At 37.0% G+C, this 22,734-nt stretch overlaps 1 protein-coding gene across 4 annotated transcripts in view; it reads right to left on the bottom strand.

Moving 5' to 3' along the window:
* Positions 1-22,734, bottom strand: part of CTNNA2 (catenin alpha 2) — a 539,666-nt gene that overhangs the window by 31,153 nt on the left and 485,779 nt on the right. For all 4 annotated transcript variants that reach the window (XM_054824266.1, XM_054824262.1, XM_054824263.1 and 1 more), the window contains 4 exons: positions 15,703-15,854; positions 9,008-9,121; positions 6,019-6,200; positions 3,176-3,281 (listed from right to left, as the gene is read on the bottom strand). In XM_054824266.1, the coding sequence (XP_054680241.1) occupies positions 3,176-3,281; positions 6,019-6,200; positions 9,008-9,121; positions 15,703-15,854 (554 nt within the window). The remainder of the gene's footprint in view (positions 1-3,175; positions 3,282-6,018; positions 6,201-9,007; positions 9,122-15,702; positions 15,855-22,734) is intronic.

Here is a 22,734-nt window from a genome sequence, read left to right as displayed (position 1 = left end):
GGGGGGAAGGTTGAAGCCGGGAGTGAAGTTGAGCCCGGGAAGATGGGAGGGGTGGGGGGAGGTGTTCTAAGAGTTGATTGTATTTTCTCATTGCTCTACTCTGTGTTGCCTAGTGATAAATGAGTTGAATCTCCTCTCTACGTTCAGTCTGTTCTGCTCGTGACGGTAATTAGTGAGTGATCTCTCCCTGCCCTTATCTCGCCCCAAGCCTTTTGTTATACTTCTCCTCCCCGTCCCGCTGGGGGAGGGGTGAGTGAGCGGCCGCGTGGCACCCAGCTGCCGGCTGGGCCTAAACCATGACACATGGATACTTGATGAAATGTGAAAATTCAAAGTTTACCTTTCAGTTAACTGCTAATTGTCTAATTGAAGATGCATTATACCTTTTTGTAAAAAGAAGAAACCTCTCTGTCAATCACCAATGAAAGACAAAATAATATGATTGCTATGTTTGTGGGGGAGGTTCACTTACGATACCAGTTTGTACAGAACAGAAGCAGCCAAAAGACCAAGTTTGACCTGACACTCCAGGTTGCCTGCTGGGTGTCCAGGTTAAGGTACAACATGGACTAGTTAAAGTCCAGATAAACCCAGTTCTGACTGATTACATCCACTCTAATCCCAACTCTTGACTGTCTTGCCAGCTTCCCCGGCATTTGTGCAGACCTTCAGAGGACACAGCTCTGCTTCAGACTTGGCAGAAGCCAGGCCCCTTACTGACACACTAAGGACTTGAAAGGCAGAGGTGAGGCTGCTTGGGTTTGGTATTGACAGATTTGGCAAGCTTATTGGTAATGCATAAATACCTTAATCTGTGCCAGAAGACAATTATTTACTAAAGTGTAAGTGACATATTACAGAGTCTCTCAGCAGATGACATCAATATTGCAGCCCTCTCAAGAACACAGTGAGGTAAGCTGGTCCCTCTGCACATCTAAAGGATGCTTCTTCATACCAGAGGGAAGGCTGTCTACAGTCCTGTATCATTCTGGGTGCTGTGCATCTTAAATGTGTTTTGATAAAATTACATCAGGTCAAATATGGTAGACTCAGCGAAGGTTTTATAATCAATGTAACTAGAAAAGGCCCAAGTACAATTTATTCATAGTCTTTGGGACTCAACAGAAACTGCATCACCCCCCACAATATCAACAGCATAATAAACAACACTCTCGTAGTTAATATTCAAAGTCTTGCCTCGAGAGAACAGACCTCAGTAATTCACGCTGATGAAACACTGCTGAAAGGGTCCATTGCTAACAGCTTGTCTCCAATAAATACTCTTTGGGGCTACCCAATCAAGTCTGACTGACAATGTTCTTTGAATGTATAGCTTGGGGAACAAAGATTCCAAATGTTTCTTTTTAGCATTTTACAAAGTTTATGCTCAATTTTTGTAAAGTATTGTCAGAGCACTTCAACAAAACCCAATAGAACTGAACACCCGTGAGTCAACAGCATCACAGCCTCTGATTTGAGATGACTGCTCTAGCCCCAACAGCTACTGCTGGCAAGGAATAATGTTTGCAGTGAAGTAGTTGCATATACTGTCGTCTATAACCCTGAAAGCAGTCACTTTGCTTTTTTCTCTCCTTTTAAAGCTAACAATAAACAAAGCTGGAGGTTCATTGTGGCTGTTAGGTTTAATCTGCTCTATACTTACGGCAGTGCTGTAATGCCTCTCTTGCTCAGACAGCTGCCACATCTTTCAGGCATGAATCCCTAAAAGACCTCTTCTCCCTACTGGTGACAATTTAATACAGAAATATTTACCCTACTTTTGAAGTCTATGAACTGAAAGAAATGAACTTTAAAGCAATACTTCTAGAGAGCTGACAAGGCTTTAAATACAAGTACTTTGGAGGAAATCAAAATGTAAGATCTCATTGGAACAGTAATTAAAAATGCAACTGTCCTTAAAAAGTTTATATTGCATGAGTGTCTCCAAAGTTCTGTAAAGTATCATCAAAATGGAAGCATTAAAACAAACCCTTCATTCTCATAGTTATTAAAGTGTGCATGCTAGAGTCATGTGAAATTTAAAATGTGACTCAAGCCAATTCACTCTAAGCATAGCAAGTCTCTTTGTGTTTCTTTCTTTAAAATATTCCACCTCTGCGAATACTGTAGACTCAGAATTTCATCAGCTGACAGATGGATTTCTTCTTTCTTATGCTAAAATGAACAGATGCTACATTTGAAGGACTGGAATGGGTTAACTACAGGAAAAAATGCTTGCTAATAATGAAGAAAACCTAAACCCAAAATTTCTGACGTTATAGGAAAACGGGCAGCTTCAGGTTTCTTGCCACTCTGGCCCATATTCTTTAGCATGATGTGTTACACAACATTACATGCTTACTTGAAGAAGAAATAGAAATATTTATTTTGAAGAGAAAGACTAGAGGCAAGGAAGTTATCAGTTCCTACTTGCAGCAAAATTTCTCCTGATGACAATGAAAGGAAAGAAACTATAGGAAGTTTACAAGGGAAAAAATAGTCAAATTTAATTTCCTAAATCTATAATTAGCTACGTAGAACCTGGATTTGAAATTTGGCTCTTGATTTCTACTATGATGCTGCTTCCTGCTCTCCAGATGGATAGAGAATCCAATCTGAAAGAAAGGGGCTGAATATAGAAGGTTCATTTTTCCAGTTGTGACATGAATTTGGTAAGGGGACTGAGGCCATAGACCCTAGACCACGGAGCAGGGGACTGCAAGGTGAAAGCGCAATACCCTGACGCAAAGCAGAAGAAAGGGAGTCAGGGAATCTTGAAAAAGAAAAGTGTCATATCAAGGGAAATTGCTAGAAGAACGAGCTGAAAAGAATATTCCTAGGCGTATGGCAAGGGTAAAAGAGCATCCAAGTCTCTACTGCTTTCATGACAGCAAATATACCAGCCTAATTCTAATACGATCACCTGGGCCCCAAAGTGAGGCGGCGGAGCAATTCAGATATTGTTGAGGTTTAGAGAGATTCATTTACGACTTTCCTGTTCTGCGAAACTCAAGCTGACTGGTATAGAAGAAACGACTTGTATTCAATGGGTAGATCAGGATCCAGGCAGTGACCTTCAGCGGGTAATTTTCTGCCGAGTAAAGATAACCTTTTCCTGCAAAAGGCAACTCGTTGATAGAGGTTCCATTATATTCCTGCTCATTTTTGTTGTTACCTGATCAGCTACCGCCCGTGCCAATTTGTCCATCCTCGATCCTGCCTCTGCAATTTTCTTGGCCGCATTAATGACATCTGATGTATTCTTCAGGGGGCCTTTACCTCTGCGAAATACAATACAATTATGCACAATCTAAATAAATCATGAAAGGAAACAGTTTTGGTGACCCTGTTTAGTGTTTGATTTGAAAATACTAACACAAATGACTTCTTAATTTATTACAGTTTCACCTTTTAACTACTTTATAGCACAGCTTGATTAAGAAATCGGTCTGCTATATTTCCTCTCTCTCATAAAATGCCTCACTAGCAATTTAGTCTGATGGCGCCTTCGAGCACATGAGCTATACTTAATAGTATATGCATTTTTAAGTGCTCATTAAGCCAACATTCTTTCTGGAATACACAACTATTTCCAAATTATGTTATTCCCAAGCCAGTGATAGATGTTAAGCCTGTCATGTCCAGAGCAAGATGTCACATTTTAGAAAACCTTTTTTTAGTAGATTTTTGTTAGAAAACAAAGACAAGCATAATACTTAGGTTACACTTAAATGTTACACTTAAAATGTGTACAATTAGCCTTAAGACTGATACTTCTAAGATGCTGCACAAAACTCTGATTTTAGTCATTACAGTTACCAGCACATACATAGACAAAAAAGTAAAAAGTCATTGCAGACTTTTCTGAGTTTGCTTCAGATTCAAAACTTTAATTTAAATTTATTAAATTTGCTACTGCTCCTGAGACTGGCTCAGTTGGAAGTGAGCTGATTTTCCTGTTTTTGTTTGTTTGGGGTTTTTTTGTTTTATACTATGTGGAGAAATATAGCTTCAGACAAGACTGATGGAAAATCATTATGTGATCAAACTTAGGTTTTTTTAAACTAAAACTGAAGGCATTTTTGCTAAGCACAACATAATATTATTTTTTCTTTTTTTTCATCTATAATGCCAAGAATAACATACTGAAACATATTTCCATTTTTATCTTCTTTCCATACTTTCACTTCCACCTTAAACAGATGTTGAAATACAAGTATCCCACTTGTGCTGAACTTAAATTGTAGCAAAAATCCGTCGCAGTGACCTCGTATGCTTCTACATTAATTACATCAGCAGACCTGACTGTCACAGACTCCATGCATTTGAAAAATTATTCTATTTTAACACTGCTGAGGTTACAGTCAACTAAAAAGGTGTGAAAGGCTTTGTTCTGTTTTAATGGAATATATTAAACAAGTTTTTACTGAATCTGATGTAGACGGAGGTGCACTTTGATATATTTTTTTTTTAATTTACTTCAAATGTAACCGTAGTTTTCTCTCATTCTCATATTAGTTCTGTTCTTTTGATGGTAGAAAATGTAATTACAAAACTTTCAATTCAATGTTCAATGTATCAAAGGTTGTCCGTGAGGTTGCAGAAAGTGTTCATATTCTGGGCTGTTGCTTTAGAACATTATTTCTTCCTTCCATGAAATGATGGCACTGTTTGGATAGTTTTTCACTCTGTTTTTGGGCAGAAGGATCAGAGACCCAAAGACAATTCAAATGCAAAAGTAATTCAGATTCCTCTAAAATATCACCCTTCACAGGAGGTCCTACACTGTCCTTTGGTATACAGGAGTGATGGGCTTACTGCAAAAAGAATAGTTGCAAAAGCACAAACTGAGAGAAAAACAAATAAGCTGAGAGAATAATTACTTGGAAAGAAGTACAGTAGTAATCTATTAAAGTAAGCAAATTTCTATATGCATAACAATTTAAAATGGATAAAAATGTTTCCTGTTGCCTATTACCAATTAACTATGCAAGTGCAAATAGTCAAGTTATTTGCAAATTAATGGTATTTATACACATACACACACTCTCCTATCTATCTATCCATCCACCCATCCATCCATGAGGTATGTGCGAGCCCTGTGTTGTCAACGCAGAGACTGTCTCCTCTGAAATGGGTTGAAGGCTCCAGACACAGGGCATGTGATCGGTTGGAGATTAAGAAATCTATTTGAGCACCTCGGTGAGATGAATACATGGATGTCTGATTTTAATTCTTTAGGAAAACATGAAGATTTTTGTCCAGTTTTGTCTAATCACATTTTGATAAATACCATTTAAACTTTTGAACTCTCACTAAAAATAAACACTGAAAAACCTTTAATTTATTACGGTGATCTGTAATTCAAAGAATCTTGTAAAATGTCCCTGGTGTGATTAACAATATGACTATATTGAAACAAAATAATTATGTTTATATGATATCATTAATGAATGGCCTTTTGATGCTTTGCGATTAGAAAAGAACAAGACATCAACAGACAAAAAAGAAATGAAAGCAAAAAAAAAAAAATCATTACTGACATTACTCCAATAGAGTATTAGATCAAAATAGTTTCATTTCATTTGGGATATTTTTGGAAAGAAGTTCAGTGTTCAAAATGATATAAATAGTTTTGCCATTATTTTTGATTGACACAAATTACGTTGAAATGTTGAAAGTTCAGAGAGGCACATGCATTTAGACGGGTACTAAACGAAATGTCAGTTGAGTGTCTGTAAGGTCACAGACGATCTTTGCTGCTGAAATTCAATATGATCTGCAAATAAAACAGATTCGCAAATAGGACAAAAAACTTCATGTGATTAATCCCATTTGGGGAAATCTCCAGAGCAGTCATTTGTAGAGAACTGTACAACTCATCCCTTTATGTATGATGTCTGTTACCTGGCTTTGCATCCCCCAACACGCAGCCCATCATCTCAATAGGCTATAAATTGCAACAAAAAGATGTGGGATGTCTGAAGAAGTCCCCAGCACGGGGTATTTTGTCCTTACCTAGTAAAGTCTGTCATTTCCATCATAATCATGCACATCTGCTTTGCCAACACGATGATGTCATTACCACTGTCATCCCACTTGGCCACCTCCGCATCCAGTTTGCTCTTTTCTTGGTGGAATATCTCTACCTGCTCAGCAATCTTAGCCTTCTCTTCCTGGGGAAGCTGAGCCATGATAGCCTGGAGAAAAAACAGGAGAAGTTGGGCATGAAAAAAGGAAGGTAGAAACTATACATTTCCTGTGGTCTAAAAAGCATGCCCAACTTCTACTTTCTTTTTATGGGAGTTGAAGATACCAAGCAAAATCCAGTAGGTATTTGATTTCTGTTAGGACAGGCAAAAAAACCCCACCAAACAAAATACAGGATGTTTATAGCTCTTCTTATACCTTCAAGAATTTTTAAAAAAAAATATATATGAAGCCATAATATACAGATTATTCACCAGAAGATAGGGGAAGATTAAAGAAAATTCCTGTTAAATCTTAACTTTTAGGAAGAGGAAAATGAATGACATCTGTGGGAAAAGGCAGACTAATTTGCCAGTATCTCCCCCAGTCTCATTCTCTGTCAGAAACAGAGGTTTGCTGCTTAACTCAACACTAAAATAAGCTATGACATGCAAGACAATACATTTGAAGTGAATTGTAATGAATGTACCTTTCAATGATAGTTGGTGGTCTAATTGTCTTTTGGAAGCTATGCAAAAAGGCACTACGCAGGTTGATACTAATCTGCCTCGACATTACCAACAAAGCAGAAAGTTCCCGGTCCCCCCCACCAAAAAAAAAAAGAAAAAGAAAACCTTACAAAATTATAATAATTACTTTTGAAGATCAAATGGACATTTCCAATAATGCTTTCCAAGTTGAGCTACTATTTGGCTTTAGGGGTTCTGAAGACCACATTATGCATTTAATGGGGTGTGACATATATTTAAGTGTCATTAAATTTTTTCTTGTTTATGTCACTTTCAATCAGCTGAAGTCTTTCTCTACATATTCTTAAAATGCTCTTGGCTTTTAAAAATTCATAATTGACCTTTTCCAAAACTGAAATTAAAAAAGGTTATAACAGTAGATCAGAAAATGAGAAATTTGCAAGTTAATCAAATTAAAATTCAACACATGAGTTTTAATTAGGCCTTATCAATGTAACTCAGCAGTTTCAAATGTTAGCGTTCTAGTCTTTCCGCAGAAAAATGCAGTGGAAGTCAAGCTAATAAATAAATATATGAAATACACATAAAACACTAGAAAAGATGAATTCACTGAAATTAAGAGAATGTGATAGGAGTAGTAAAATTTGGAAAGCCGATCTGCACGTCTTGCATGTGGCTTCTTTCTGTGGGCAGCTTCACCTGCACACCCTTTATATATATAGCGTTTTAACATTTCTATTCCAGCTGCAGAGGTATTTTCAAAGGAGCTATATTCTACAGCAAATGCAGCTCACATATTCAAGTTTTATTTGTATTGAAGACCAACACAAGTCTTTCGACTGAAATCCTAATAGCTTTATGGAGTAAGCATATTAAACAAATCCATGACATTCCACAAATAAAAATGTAGCTTTTATGTAGAAAAGGTTCAAATAAGATACTATTCTGCTTAGCAGACTCATTTCAATGAGTCACTCAAGAGTGTGGACTGGGTAGCTTCTGCTTAACACGTTTTCATTCTAGATTTTCATTGTTTGTTGCTTCTTGTGACATATTGCATTCTACATTATTCAGGAATGGGACTGTCTTTATAATGTATTATGTTTATACAGTGTGTAGCTGATCAAAGTAGAAGGTTTTAAGTGCAGCAGTGATAATAACCGCAATAAATGTAATGGAATTTAAGACTCTTAAGTCCCTAGGTGAACTAGATTCTGAGTAAAAATATTACTGCAGTCTTTACTTGGTTTTCAGATCAAGAAAAGATAATAATGCTACCCAGTCCCAGATGTAACTGAAAAAAAATAAAAAAGACTGTGAAATAACTATACTGTATCTCAATACTTTTGTACCCGAGACTTACTTTAGTAGTCAATTCTTTGAATATATCAAACAGGACTTTATGCTCTTTAAAATACAAAAAGTTACCAGCTTTTCCTATAGTGTTTGAGTATTCACTTTTAGCACTTATCAGAAGAAACCGCAGACCTGTGCAAAACAGCCATGAAAATTATTCAGGTAATTCCCAGTTCCCCACTGGTTCTCTGCTGGAAAATTTTAAGGCTTCTTTTTTGTTAAACTCTCTTTCCAGTCAAATATATTTTCATGATGTCATTTGCCCCCCCCCCCCCCCCCCCCCCCAATTATATTCTGATGTTGATTTTTTTATAATCTGAGCCAAGCAGCCTATTTAACAAAAGGTGGTGGCTTAATCCTGAGCATTAACAAACTTCATTTCTCCAACACCTGTGACCCCTGAAGCACTCATCAACTTAATTTGCAATCCCCATGCACAAGCTGAGGTCGCAAATCACAATGACTTGAGTTTATCATGATGTAATTACCTGGTAAAATTACATTGACTCAGTAACAAATGTCTTCAATTACAATTAAATTACAGGCACTACTCGTTAACTTAAACAGATCTTCTTGACAGGTTTGCACACTGGGAAACATGACTAATGCAAGATTTCTCTGGTTACAGCACATGGTGCCTGATGGGATTTATTTTTTTTTTTTTTTTTTAATTTACTGACTGCTCCCACGGATTCAACATGTTCCAAACCTGCAAGGTCTTCTCCTACAGCACTAGCGGGAGCAAAGGGTTGATACAAGGCATCGCATAAGCCTAAGGAAGACCATTCAATAAAGTCAGTGCTTTTCAAATAGGTAAGACATAAAAAAATTTTAAAGACCATGGTCAACTTACTCCTATCCTTTCTTAAGTGACCCTGAAGATTTGAAATCGCTGCATTTGCTTTCCAAGGCATAGCTCTTTATTTGTAGCTATACAGATGCTTAATGTAGTATGTGGGTTTTATACTCACCCTTGCACTCTGGCCAGCAATAAGCTGGTCATCTTCAGTCTGAACACTTGTTCGGCTGCGAACGTCATAATCTTCCTGCTCAAAGTCTGAATCATCCTCCAGCTCTTCAGGGGTCTAGAGAGAGAGAGGCAGAGAAAGCAAAAGAGAGGCGATGACAAGCTTATAGAGGATACAAAGTCCTACGTACAGTAAGCTCTTATTTCATCGACTACCTGCCCAGGAAATGCTCTTTCTCTTTCTTTTTAAATTAACTTCTCTGCCCAAGCAGTCAAGAACTGAAATTGAATTGTATCAGAAATTAAGTTGTTTCAACTCTAGTTTTCTTTACAAATGGCATTTATCATTACCTTGCTGCAACTCTTCTTAACTCTGTTAACATGATGAATACAGTTCCAGGAACAAATATCCTTTGGAAACACTAACAACCGGAATGCAGTATTTCAAAATAATGCTATTTCATATATAAATGGACACTAAATGCTATTATATTACCAGAATCTCCATGTTATCTTCAAAAGAGAAAGTAAACACCTGGGAAAAAGTAACTAACGTCCTGGAAGAATAAGTTATCAAAGCAAATAAGAAATTTCCCCTTGAAAGAAAACATAAATGATGTCAACTAGTTTTCAAGCAAATGTAAAGTCTATAATATGCTTTTTCGTGTTGGCTCACATGATTCTTTTCAGTTACAGAGCTTTGGAATTTGCCTCATCCCCTAAACTCAAACCATATTATCTCCATTGCTGGTGCTACGAATGGCGTAAGGGTCGCTGGGCAGGTTGATTGAATCTAGTTGTGTATATGCTGGCTTCAGATTGTTTAAAATGTTGGAAGGTCAGAGGAAAAAAACCACAAACCCACAACTGATGGATCTGCTTATTTTTTTCACCTTCTAGCAAAAAAATTAGCAGGAAAAAACCAAATTTCCTCATGTATGTACAGACAGCCTACTTTAAATCACTATTTAGTACCAAATTTAATACAGATGGTGCAAAACCAGAAATAGTCTTTAGAAGGAAGATTATAGTCTATCGTGTGCTTGAATAGCATCTAGTACAACAATCTGGCCACGAACAACTTCTGTAGGTATAACACGTGATAGTGGTAATAGAAAAAAGATCCCAGCGACTGTGCAGAGAAATCCTCACCTTACTGGATATCCATATGCCTCAGCGTTAACCTAGAGGGCCGACCATTACAGAAGAAATAATCCATGCTGGCATTTCATGCTTGGAGGCAACGTCAAGTTTGCTAGCAGAGGTGCTAATCATTGCCAGTTGTCATTACGGCTCTGTCTTGAAGATGCTCCGTCACCAGGAACTGGTCCAAACCCTCTAACATAACGTAGAGAAGTCTTTTGGCGCTGTTTATGTTACAGCCTGGTTTTCCAAGATGAAGTGCACATCACTGTTTGTAACGGAAAATCAGCTGCTTTGCTAGCTACATGGTGAAGTGCACATGATGGGGAGAGTAAAACACAGCCATCTTCATTTGGCTTAAAGAGTATGAATTAAATACGTGTTTTGATGCTGAGCGCTGGAGGAAGAAATAACCAAGTATGACAGTATGGTAATGAAACTCAGGCCGCATCTCTGCAGAGATGCATCTACAAATAGCGTACATAACAGGATAGACAGGAGTGGAAGGTTAGGTGAAAAAATGAATTTATCTTTTCTCTACTGCCACAGGAAAAAAAAGAAAGATTGGTACCCATCATTATAATATCTAATGGTCTTGATTTCCAATTGCCTTTAATCACTTAATTTTCTCTGCTCAGCTGCCCAAGGGCAGGATGTGACTTTAAAATCTGCCATAAGCAAGCCAGCTACTAAGAGAATCATACAGCTCTCAACACTGTAACCAGTAAGGACATGAGGATGCCTCTTAAAAAGCTACAATATTCTGAAAATGCTATGTTTCAGGGATTTATTCCTAAAGAAGAAGAAACATTCAGGAAAAAACTGATTGTCGTTACTGCCTGACATTCATAATCTTAAAATCTGTGGCCTTTAAAAGATTGAAACTTAACGAGTATAGATGTTGAACTTGGAGAAAATATAGTGCAAACCAAAAGGACAAGTTAAGGCAATTGTTAATAATATACTATAAGCACAAGAAATCTTCGTATTTCCCCTGTGTACAAGTGAGATCTAATTCAAAACTCGCATTCAGATTCACGCTCTTAAGGTTTTCAAGTGTGGTGAATTGAACACCCTCCTTTTCTTCCAGAAATAGCTACATGAAGAACAATAGTCAACTGTTATCTGTATGCTGCCATTTCAAACACATTGCGTGCTTTTCACTCTTGCTCTGTTTGTTTTGCCCAGTCTCTCTACCATATATAATAGGGTCTCCTATTTGTTTGGACACAAAGGTATAAAAAAGAAATATTATATTGAAGTACCTTGACTTAAAGATTTTTACTCTTAGCAAGGCCTTCTGAACATACCATAATAACTCTAATTGTGCACAACTAACTGGTCCTTGGTATTTAAAACCTAGTTTCCAAGACAACAAAGTCTGGAAATTAATTTATCTGAGTTGGAAGACAGAAGGACCGAATCAGTCTTGCAGACACCTGAACCGATGGTCACACAGACATAGGAAACATGGATTTGAAATCGGAGACAGCTTCCAAACAAAACTAAGACAACCATCAGTGGCAGAAGGAGCTAGAGTAATTTTCAAAATTAGTAGATTTTATGAACTCATTGATTTCAGCAGAAAAATGGACCATTTTGATAATTTTTAGTCTGTCTGTTCTGTGGCACAGGCCGTAAGACTTCCCAGGGCTACTTTTTTTGTCAAATACATTCTCTCTACTACACATACAGCATATTCTTCATTCATCTAATTCAGATGAATTCTCCCAGTGAAGAAGAACCTTTCACAATCCCAGACAAATCACCCAGTAAATATTCTCTTTTAAGATGCATGCTTTATTTCTAATATGTGTTTTGGTTTTGTTTTTTTTTTTTAATATCTGTCTGGCTGCTAGACTGAAGATCTTGGTGTAAACAAAGTATCTTCCATTGATATAATTTTGTTTTATCTTTTGTAACTAAGTATAAAAATGTGAATTATGCATGTATAAGTCATAATACGGCATATATATGCAGATTTCTAAATGCTATTTGTTTAATATTTCACCAATTCAAATATATTTGATGAAATAGAAACCCCACTATGCTATAGTGCTATATGCACTTTAAAATTGTAAGATGCAATTATAAGAATTTCAGCACCATAAACACCAAGTCAAGCTAACCTTGTAATGAGAGGAAAGAAAGACTTAAGAGATATTCCCCCATTTTTTCTTACCATGAAAATACCCTCTGATTCTAAAAGGAGAAGAAAAAAGCCTTTATAATATGCACTTCTATTCAACTCCATGCTGTTGTGTTAATTTGGTTTTGTACAAAGGCAATTGCAACACCTGAGTGGCAAAGCCAGAGAACCTCTCTCACAGCAGGTCTTCAGCTGTTTAACGATTTACAGTAAAATCGAACACTAAATTCAACCTGAGAAGCAACAAGCAGCCAATGTAGACAAGGGACCCCGTAGCACCCACTGGAGGTAAGCTATTTAAAAAGATGATGGGATTCTGCACCAAGTCTAGTTTTCCAGAGGATCTGAGATGTAACAGCACTTTGGATTTCACCACAATGACTACCCCATGGGTGATCACGGCTAAGCCTACACTGACGAGTGTGGAAGAGTAGAAGATTTATACATCCAAACCGCTGGTGCTAAGGACCCCACATTTGCACTGCCCTCATTTCATTTTTATTCAGGCTCACTCTAGTCTGTTCCCACGGACTGAAAGTCCCTGAATGATAGAACAGAAATGCATTTAAGATGCTCCTAGAACACATCTTCCGGGATCACCCCAAAGAATCAATTTTATATACTTTAAGACTAATCTGTAACTAAAGCACTGCAAGAGGGAAGAACTGGAGATTGGCTCCAAAAGTGCACTCCTGATCCAAACAAATGTTAACGCTAATGCTAACGTAGATGCAACTAACGGTGAGGTTGCCAATAGCAAAGACCATACGTGAAAAGAGAAGACTGGCCTTGGAGATACATAAGAAAGAGAAAAGGTGCCATTGTGATTCTTCCTAAGTGTAGAGAGGGTTTCTGTCTAATAACGGTGAGAATTTCATAAGTAGCTATGGAAAAAAAAAGTGTAATTTGATCCCGACTCAGTAATACAAAAGATGTTGGTACTAAGTTATTATTTTCTATCTTATCTTTAGGTTCTATAATTACACTCCTAAATTTATTTATACTACTTCTTAAGTTGTGAAACAGATTTTTTCTTCTATATAGATCATAATAACAGTCCCCAATGCAAAAATAAGTCTCCTTTCTCCTCCAGAACGACAATAAAATCTCCCCTTTTCAAGGGAAAAGAGAAGAACAGAGATTATCCCACTTTCCTTCAGCTTACTAAAAGTAATAATACCAACAAAAATTAATTTAAGAAGTGGCTTTATTTCCTCCGTGGAATGAGGGAATCATCTCAGATAAATTCAATCTTTCATGGCATGCACATGAACAATTACTGCCTGAAAATAATTGTTTATGTCAGATGCTCTAAAAAGTTTGCAAGGTTGGGGTTTTTTGTTTGGGTTTTGGGGGGGGGGGGGGTTGTGTTTTTTTTTTTTTATAGTTCTGCAAGAAGCTTTACAGCATGAATTAAAGCGGTGCATGAGATTTAATGGATTATTAGATAAAAATATTCTAAAGACTGTCTTTTACAACTTAATGCTCACCCTTTAATTATAGATTCCATTTCAATGTGAGATGTCCTGATGGGAATACTAAAGAATGTCTCAAACTGAAACTAATTTTGTTTTCTACAGAAAATAAAGTTCTGATTCAGCAAACTCTGGTCTATGTAAGTTTATATATGTGGATTTTCCCAGTTAATTCACAAGGATAATGAGTCCATTTATGTCCTTTAGTTCTCTGCCTGGGTAAGGAGCACTACATTTAGCTCCATAAATAAGTTAATTGCCTGAATGCAAAAATACATCTTCCTAATCTGAGTAAGCAGAATTCATTAACTCGTATCATACAAGGAGCGGAAAGTGGTGGTGATACAATGCCAAAAGTAACCTGGGATGTTTCTAAGGAGACTGCAAAGCCTGCATGCTGATCAGCTTTCCAAGCTAGTGGTTAATACAACAATAAGACAGCAATGAAATAAGTGAACGTGCCTCCAGAATTTGAAATGGTGCTTTGTGCTCAGCAGAAGCATCTCACCCGGTATGGACAGTCTCATGGCAACCTCTCTGGGACAGCTCGGATGTACAGGTGGGTGCTGGAAGCCAGAACTCTGCATAGGGGATGGGAAAGCATGGGGCGATAGCAGAGCCCACCTGATGATTGTGTCTCATGAGGCAGTTTAAAATGACTCATGAGAGACTATAAAAATATTCAAATGTGCTTAGAAGTGGTTCTTGTCCTAAGAGAAGTTTGGAAACTGCTGTTACTGACTAAGGGACTGGGTAATCAAAGGAAAAATGGAGATCCTTTACTACGCAGATCTTTCGTTTCCATCGCAGTTGAGAAGAGTTGCAGATACCCCAGTGCTGCAAACCCAGCAGCCAGGGTGGGTTTGTCCCCATCGTCAGTCACAACTATAATTCAGGCTACCTGAGATTAGCACTGGGTAGGGAACAGCATTTATGTTTCGCAGTTATAAAATTAAGCCTGTCAAAAAGCTTTTTGTGTAAATGTTAATACATAGTGACAGATGACTAAAATGAAGCTATTTTGGAGGAGTGCTCCAATTGCCTGAAGTCTTACATCAGTGCCACACTACGCTCACAACCACAAGTGTGTGTTACCTGTTTGCCCAAAGCGATGAGCTGTTGTTTTAGCACTGTCGTTTGCTTCATCAGTTTTCTCTGTGATTTTCACCGTAGCTTTATTTGTACGTGACTTTCACTGGGGCAGATATAAGGTAATTTAGGTTTCAGATAAGTTTTAATTGCTGAAGAGATGTCCAAACCAGGTTTGGTTTGTTGTTTTGTTTTTTGTTGGTTTTTTTTTTTTTTTTAATCTTTGATTGCAGGCTACACTGAAAAGCAAGACACATATCTACTCTAACAATAATTACGTTGTTCTGTGGGGTTTTTTATTTATTTGGTTGGTTTTTTTAAAAAGATGCCTAAGCAAATTGAATCAACTGGTTAGTCGACGTTGAAATGACACATTCTTTACCTCAGTAAGCATTCAAAACCATCCCTGCAGAGGCTCACTGGAGCAGCAAGAAAATTTATTTATTCATTTAGATTTTAACCAGACTTACCTCATATCCTAGGCAGCACACATACATTAGGAAAAAACCAAACAACAAAATTCTACACAAACTCTGAAGATCTTCACAAATTAATGCTATTACTATGGAAACAGTAATGAAGTTTGCATCTATTGGCAGTTGTGATCAAATCTTCTCCTAGGTGATTAGCAAATTAACCATAGTTCATGCCCTAAGATACCCTCATCTCTTTACTTACAAATTCTTTTTTGCTGCACATACTTCTGTCTCATACTTGCTTCAATGTCAAGTTTTCTGTCTTATTCTGAAACAAAGTTGATTCCAAGAAGCTTTTATGTTCCTCTCATCCAATGTGACACTTCCCTGTCAGTCCCAGTTTTTATTTCCCAGGTACCTTACATACCCTGATCATCAGAACAGCTTTCCTGATGTCACGAACTCCATCATAAACCAAGCGGGAGGCATCTATGAACTCATTCTCTTCGAACGGCTGGGGCACATTTGCACTCAAAGCTTCAATGGCAACCTCAACTTGTTCAGCAAAACGTGGCATGACTAGATTAAACAAAATGAAAGGCAGTAAGATTAGACACCTTCTTTCGTGAGCATTTTTCCCCTGCCCTTGGGCATAAATACCTTCCAGCAGACATGGTACATACTGTTGTTACAATTTCAAGACCCAGGAAGGTTCATGGGGTGGGTTTATGCCGACTCTACACATGCAGAGCACACTTTCTGAAAGCATGAAAATAGCCATCTTCATATTCTGTCTGCCAAGTGCACAACAAAGAACGCAAAGCTGCCTTTGAAAAGTGTGATTTCCTAACTTTTAAAAGACTGCAAGCTATCTAAGCGATCAGTAAAGAACATTTAAAACATTTACAACTTGGAATGAACACAGTACATATTTATACCAAATGATCAAAGCAAAAAGTAGCCATTATGCCTACTAATTTAGATAACTAACTTCAGTCTAGCTCATAATGGATAATAATCATTGTATAAAGGACAAAATATCTTTAGAATGCAAAGTCTAGTAAATGACTTTTGTGAAGGCACATAAACGAACATCCTGTTTCTTCACTCTCATCGTGTATATAATATAAAAAATGACCATAGATATAAGCTAATGGTATTATAAGCTGCGTTATGTCCTTCATGAATACATATCTTAAAGCAATTATTTACATATGTAAAATTCTTTGAAGTAACCAGAGGTTTTTCTTCACATTTTATACAGGATTCCTTTGAAGGTATAATCACTTTCTGCATATCACATATGCAGAAAGATAAATGTTCCCCAGATCAGTCCTCTAACGACTTAAACCCAAATCCTACAAACAGGAACATGAACATCAGGTGCCGCTAATTACAATACACCTATACTCCTGTACTTAGTTACTCCTATTCTTCAATATTTTAACATCAGTATTGGAGGACTGGGGTCTCATACACCGCAGGAAAAATAGAATCAATGCTTCATTAGAAACCTAGACACAAAATCCATTGGAATTAATTCTTACAAATTTAAGGAACTTGTGTCAAGCTTGAGTTTTATAGATAACCATCTTTTCACTATATTCACATCTCTCTTATTATTTGCCACCTGCTAGCATCTAGGTATCGAGATCATGTACCATCAGCTTTATAATTTTGGCACATTAATTGGAAGATCAAGAAAAGATTCCTAACTCAGTTGCCTTTTTTGTTACAATATTATCTTTCTTTATCATCTTTTCCCTAGACCCTAGTTTTACTACACTTTTTTGTAGCCCGATGAATACAAAGAGAAATCTCCACTGTCATTTTCATCAAGAGCAGTGATAATCCTTCCTAGGAAGTAAACTGTCACTGTGGCAGGAAACCACATTTTCTTCTTGACTGAACATCCTTAAATGTATCTTACTCATAATGAAAACTATGTTTTATGCATCTTACTTAGTATCTGATTTAAAGTAAAAAACCACAAAACTAATATGATTCAAGAATAGTTTACATTTTGAAGAACAACTAATAGCAACGATGAGCTGAACCTTTCCAGTGTTTAAGTATTACTCGCTGGATGTTAAAAGGGAACCCTTTAAAGGGATATATCTATTCAAATCTTGTTTATTCTGCCTATGTATATACAAATATATATATATATATATTTGTTAATGAACACAGATGAAAGAACAGAATTGTATCTTTCATGTAGATAATGTTCCATAAGTGCAGTAAGTCAGTCCTTGGGATATATTGGAGAAAACAGGAAAAAGTGACAGCAACAGTAGACTTAAGAAAAGTAAACATTAACAAAACATTGTTAGGCAGAAGGGAAACATTTTAAGTAAAAAAGGAGTTTGAGAGCTGAAGTTTTGGAAAGAGTATTCATAAATGCATATAGCAAATTATCTTAATTAATGGAACACTTGAAAGCATAGTAGGAGAGTAATATGATTGCATAAGGAAGTCTTTAGCATGAAAATCAAAAAGCAATCATTAAAAATACAATGAAAACAAGTAAACATAAAGAATAAAAGAAAAGTTATTTAGAGTCATAGGGATAAAACAGGTAAAGCTAGAGATGCAAAAATGGCAACAGAAAAGGAGGCAAAGAACCCTAATATTTAGGGTCCTTACATTTCTGTCTAGAATTTCATAAACAGCAGAGGTGGTCAGGTATTTAACAAAATTAATAGTAAGCACAACAGACCCGAATTAGGAAAAGGCAGTTTGGAGAACATCTACATAAAGAAATGTATCTATTAAATATGTCTTCAAGTTAACAGAGCGTAGTAAGATTCACACTGCGGTTCTTAAGAAAATAATCAAAACAATTTCTGAACCATCTTTGAGAATGCAAACGTTGTTGAGAATGGCAAAAGTTCCAGAGATTTAGAAAAAGAAGAAAAAGCAGATAACTATTTTTATAAAGGTAGGGAAGAAAAGAAGGAAGAATTATAGGGTATTCAGCCTAATTTCAGTACACAGAAAAAAAATGAAACATGATGTAAAGCAATTAATGTTTCATTATCTTGTAAATAATAAGCAGATGTCAGACAGGTAACAGACTTGTCAGAATAGGTTGCATCAAGCTATTACAATATTTTCCTTGACAGGGCAGCTAACTAGTGGGTTGGGGGAAGCAGTAGATATGACACAACTTGACTTTGGTAAGATTTTTGACATGGCCACACGTGACATTCTTAGAAGCAAAACAAGGGAAATGTAAATTCAACTACTATAAGGTGGACATGGAACTCATGAGAAAAACATCTCAAGGAATAATTCTGTGGTATGTTGTCAAACCAGAAAGACAAGTCAAATGGATCTTTGTAATGTGTCTAACAATGGGATGCTATTGTAAAAAAGAGCAAAGGTCAATCGATTACAATATATAAAAAAAGACTTGAGAGAAGATACTGTGATGTTGCACAGTGAGGTCCTAGTTGGAGTACTGTGCCCATTTTTGAGTGCCCAACCGAGATTTTTGTAGTGTGTGTACCAGATGTGAAAATGGTTTTTAAAAAAATCCATATTTTGTGGTTATATCCAGACATATTTCTATTTTTTGATAACATAATTTAGTCCAAATAACATAAACGCTTCTATATGCTTTATCGAGAAGCTATTTCTGAATCATGTTTGAAATGCAGGAATTTCCACCAACTCCTCAAGGAAATTTTTCATAGCCTGATAGAGTTCACTGCACAGATTTTTTTCCAAAAAAAGATAAAAATGCTTTTTTTTAGCTGACCAATGCAATTAATTTCTCTTCTTGCCATATATATTGTAATTTACATTTAACACCTAAACATTTTATTCAGGCTACAATTATTGACCCCTGAATACGAAAGCACACGGCAAAAGCAGGCAGGGATACACGCTGCATTTGTTATGCTGGTCTGGTTACAACCAGATGTTCTGAAGTTGTAGTCTTAGGCACAAAGATCTACAAGGGACATATAGAAGTGAAATATTTTAAGAGATTATTTACTTGCTAAATCAGAACTCCCCTTGGTATCATGGAAATTGTTGTTAAAGTATTTAATAGGCAGCTACAGGGTTTTTGCACCAGATCCTGCAAAATGTGATACAACAACAAACGCTCCTCACCAGAAATAAACATTTAATTTCTGAGAGCTGTTTTAAACTCATACATTACTTAACATTGTTGGACTTATAACCACCCTTTGCTTGAAACGAATGTACAAGAGGAACACATAGGTAGAGATCAAAGCAGAGCTCAGTTGTCAAAGGATGACAGGAAAGCTGGAGAGGGGCTGGTGACAAGGACAGGGAGTGACAGGACAAGGGGAATGGCTTTAAACTGAAGGAAGGGAGATTGATATTAGATATGAGGAAGAAATTATTCCCTGTGAGGGCGGTGAGGCACTGGAACAGGTTGCCCAGAGAAGCTGTGGCTGCCCCTGGCTCCCTGGCAGTGTTCAAGGCCAGGTTGGATGGGGCTTTGGGCAACCTGGGCTAGTGGAGGGTGTCCCTGCCCATGGCAGGGGGGTGGGACTGGATGGGCTTTAAGGTCCCTTCCCACCCAAACCATACTGTGATTCTGTGATATTTTTCCATATTCTCTATGGGATTTTTTCCCTTTCCACCTATATTTTAAACACCTTCAGCTCAGCCAATGAAGCCTTACACCAAAAATGTTCTGGCTTGAAGCCCCACAGGTAATTTTTCTCACTACAGCTCTGCAAAGATGTCAATAGTCATGACTCCATTCTTTTATTCAAGGAGCAGCAGTAGTAGATTCATAAGCATCATGCCACGGGGACCATATGGAAAGTTACATCTTGCTTGTTTTGGTGAACAAGAGGTACTCGTTCTTGACCACATGTATTACCACGGGGACTGCCCATCGGGTATGAAAACTCGTTTCAACAATTTTGACCTTGCAGACCCAGCTATAATTTAGTCCTTAATTTACATTATTAAACAATATCATTATCTGCTGTTTCAAAATGGAAATAGCTATTAAACCATATTATGAATTGTTTGCTTGCCAATTACATTTTTACATCATTGCTCATTTTTTATTAGACAAGAAAAAAACATCTTAAACTAATAAGGTACTATTCCTTATAGTTTCTCTAAGCATATATTGTCATTTAATGCAGTAAAGTTTTTGGAAATTGAGTTAAGATTTGTAATATTCTCCAGTTAAGGTCATTGAGCCACACTTGAGGAGCTCCATTACAGTTATGTATGGGGAATAACCGAACTCAGTTGCACCCACGAAACCTTCAGTCTATCTTTTCTGTCATTTACTGTACAAAGAAGGATATTCTTACGCCGACAGTGAAAGAGCTACAAGCAAAGGCATAAAATCTGAATCTGGCATTGAAACCTGTAACTGGATCAGAAGGAGGATGATGCATTTATTATGTACAGAGAGATTGGCTATGAATTTCAGATTCAGAAGCAAATCAATACCTTGGGGGAAAAATTAAATATTGTTTTCGTAGTTTGAGCTGTGGTCTTGAAAACAGTTATGCATACACTTAGACTGAATAATGTGATCCATTAACATCTCTCAGTCTAACTACATGAATTAATTAGGCACCTGCATAAATGTTGACAGAATCAGGTCCCAAGTTAATGGCAACACTTCTAATTTACTGACTTTGTCATTCTAACAAATAAAGATTTTAAAGCCTTTCTGTAAATGACTTTTCAATGGCACTGAAAGTAAGATCACTGCCAACAAGATCTTGGCTGAACTGCTGCTGGAGAAAAACTGGGAAACAATAAAGTTAAAACTACTTTCATTTCATCTATTGATTATTTAAAATAAAAAATAATTATTACCAGCATAATAGAAAAATAACATATCACCATGGGTGAATTCATGTCTTGATAACAACATGTATTTTCTTGTGAACCATCCTGCTCCACACAGAAAATATTTTCTCTAAAGCTTTTCTTGTTTTTCTCCCACCCCACCTGTATCTCCTACACATTCAAATTATCAAGTAATTATTGATTTGCTAAAAATATATTCTCTATTGACTTTTTCTCCTATGGTAATCACTTCCTACCGCAGTGTTTGTACTTAAAAACATAGCCACAAATTTTGTTTAATGATATGGGAACAATAAGATCACTTGATAGACAGGCAAAAGTTACATAATAACATTATTGATTTTTTTTTTTAAAAAGTTTGGGCTTTATTGTTTATAGCATTAGAATATTAAGCTTCATTATATACAAGGTTAAATGAATGCTTAGCTAATTTTAACACTTTTATGGCCTTATTATTGAGGAATGCAAATTCCTTACAAACTTGAGTAGATGTGAAAGTTTGGTAACCTAGAAAGGGAAAGTTGAGAGACAAAAAAGCAATAAAGGTCAAGGTCCCTCTCCAAGTGCACCGATTTCTAATTCCCAGTAGTATCAATAGGAGTTAGGAACCTTGGTCTGGTTTCATCTCACTGCGTACATTTGAAAGTCAGCAATCTGCATTTCCCTATACCAAATGGAGAGCAATAGATGTTCCCATTAGACTATTAATCGCGCGGATTTTAAGAAAGCAGTTCAAGTTCAGCTGAATCAAATTCTGATATTCCTCTGCCCATTGAATAGAAAGGGAGGTCAGAGGACTGGCTTCAACCAGATGTCTGCTTTGGACAACCAAGTTTAGGCATAAATAAATCCCATTCTTGCACCAAATCCTGGAACACTCTTGGCTCTAAACGAGAAGGGTGCCCAGGAGGACACTGGCAGAGCAAGAAGTGGCTGCTTTCCATCCAAACCTCACTGGAACCAAAGGGTTCCCAAAGGTGTCAACTTTGGGGCATTTTTTCTAGCTGGAAGACTCTTTTTGAATGGCATCAGCAGAACTACTTCTTAGAGCTTCATTTTAAAGAGACAAGCACCTACTCGAGTCTCTAGTATCCAGGGGTTTGGATCTAAGGGAATCACCCTTCTGAAAGACCAGAGGTTGTTCTCTGGACCCAGAGAAACCAGACTGGCCTCAGACAAACCAGATGCTTGATCCCCAGAGAAGTGACTGATCTCATTTACCCCTGTATATTCAGTTCTGCCCTCAGGCTCAGTCTCGGTAGCTCTGCCTTCATTTAAACATTTGTGGTTGCCATTCAGAAATTTAATTTTCCCTATGCCATGTTCATAGAGATGTAGACATGTAATTTTAGGTGCCAATCACCTGATCGAAATAGCCCTTAAGTGGCTGTAAAAATCTGGTCTGATTTGGGTAAGATTATTCAAGAATGACATGGCAGTCTAAAGGTTTGGACTGCTACACTGCTAAAAGATGAAGGACGGATCCCTGAAAATCTCATGCAGAGAATCTGTGCTTCTACTAAACATCACAGTTGTGTATGTCACGTATCCGGAATGATTGGCAGTACTCTAAGCTAAGGGTTATCAGGGAAGACTAATATATCAAAAATCCATGAATGACCCACTACATTTT

Source organism: Grus americana, chromosome 4 (genome assembly GCF_028858705.1).
Source record: "Grus americana isolate bGruAme1 chromosome 4, bGruAme1.mat, whole genome shotgun sequence".
NCBI classification, from domain to species: Eukaryota; Metazoa; Chordata; class Aves; order Gruiformes; family Gruidae; genus Grus; species Grus americana.
This window is presented reverse-complemented; position numbering and strand designations above follow the sequence as displayed.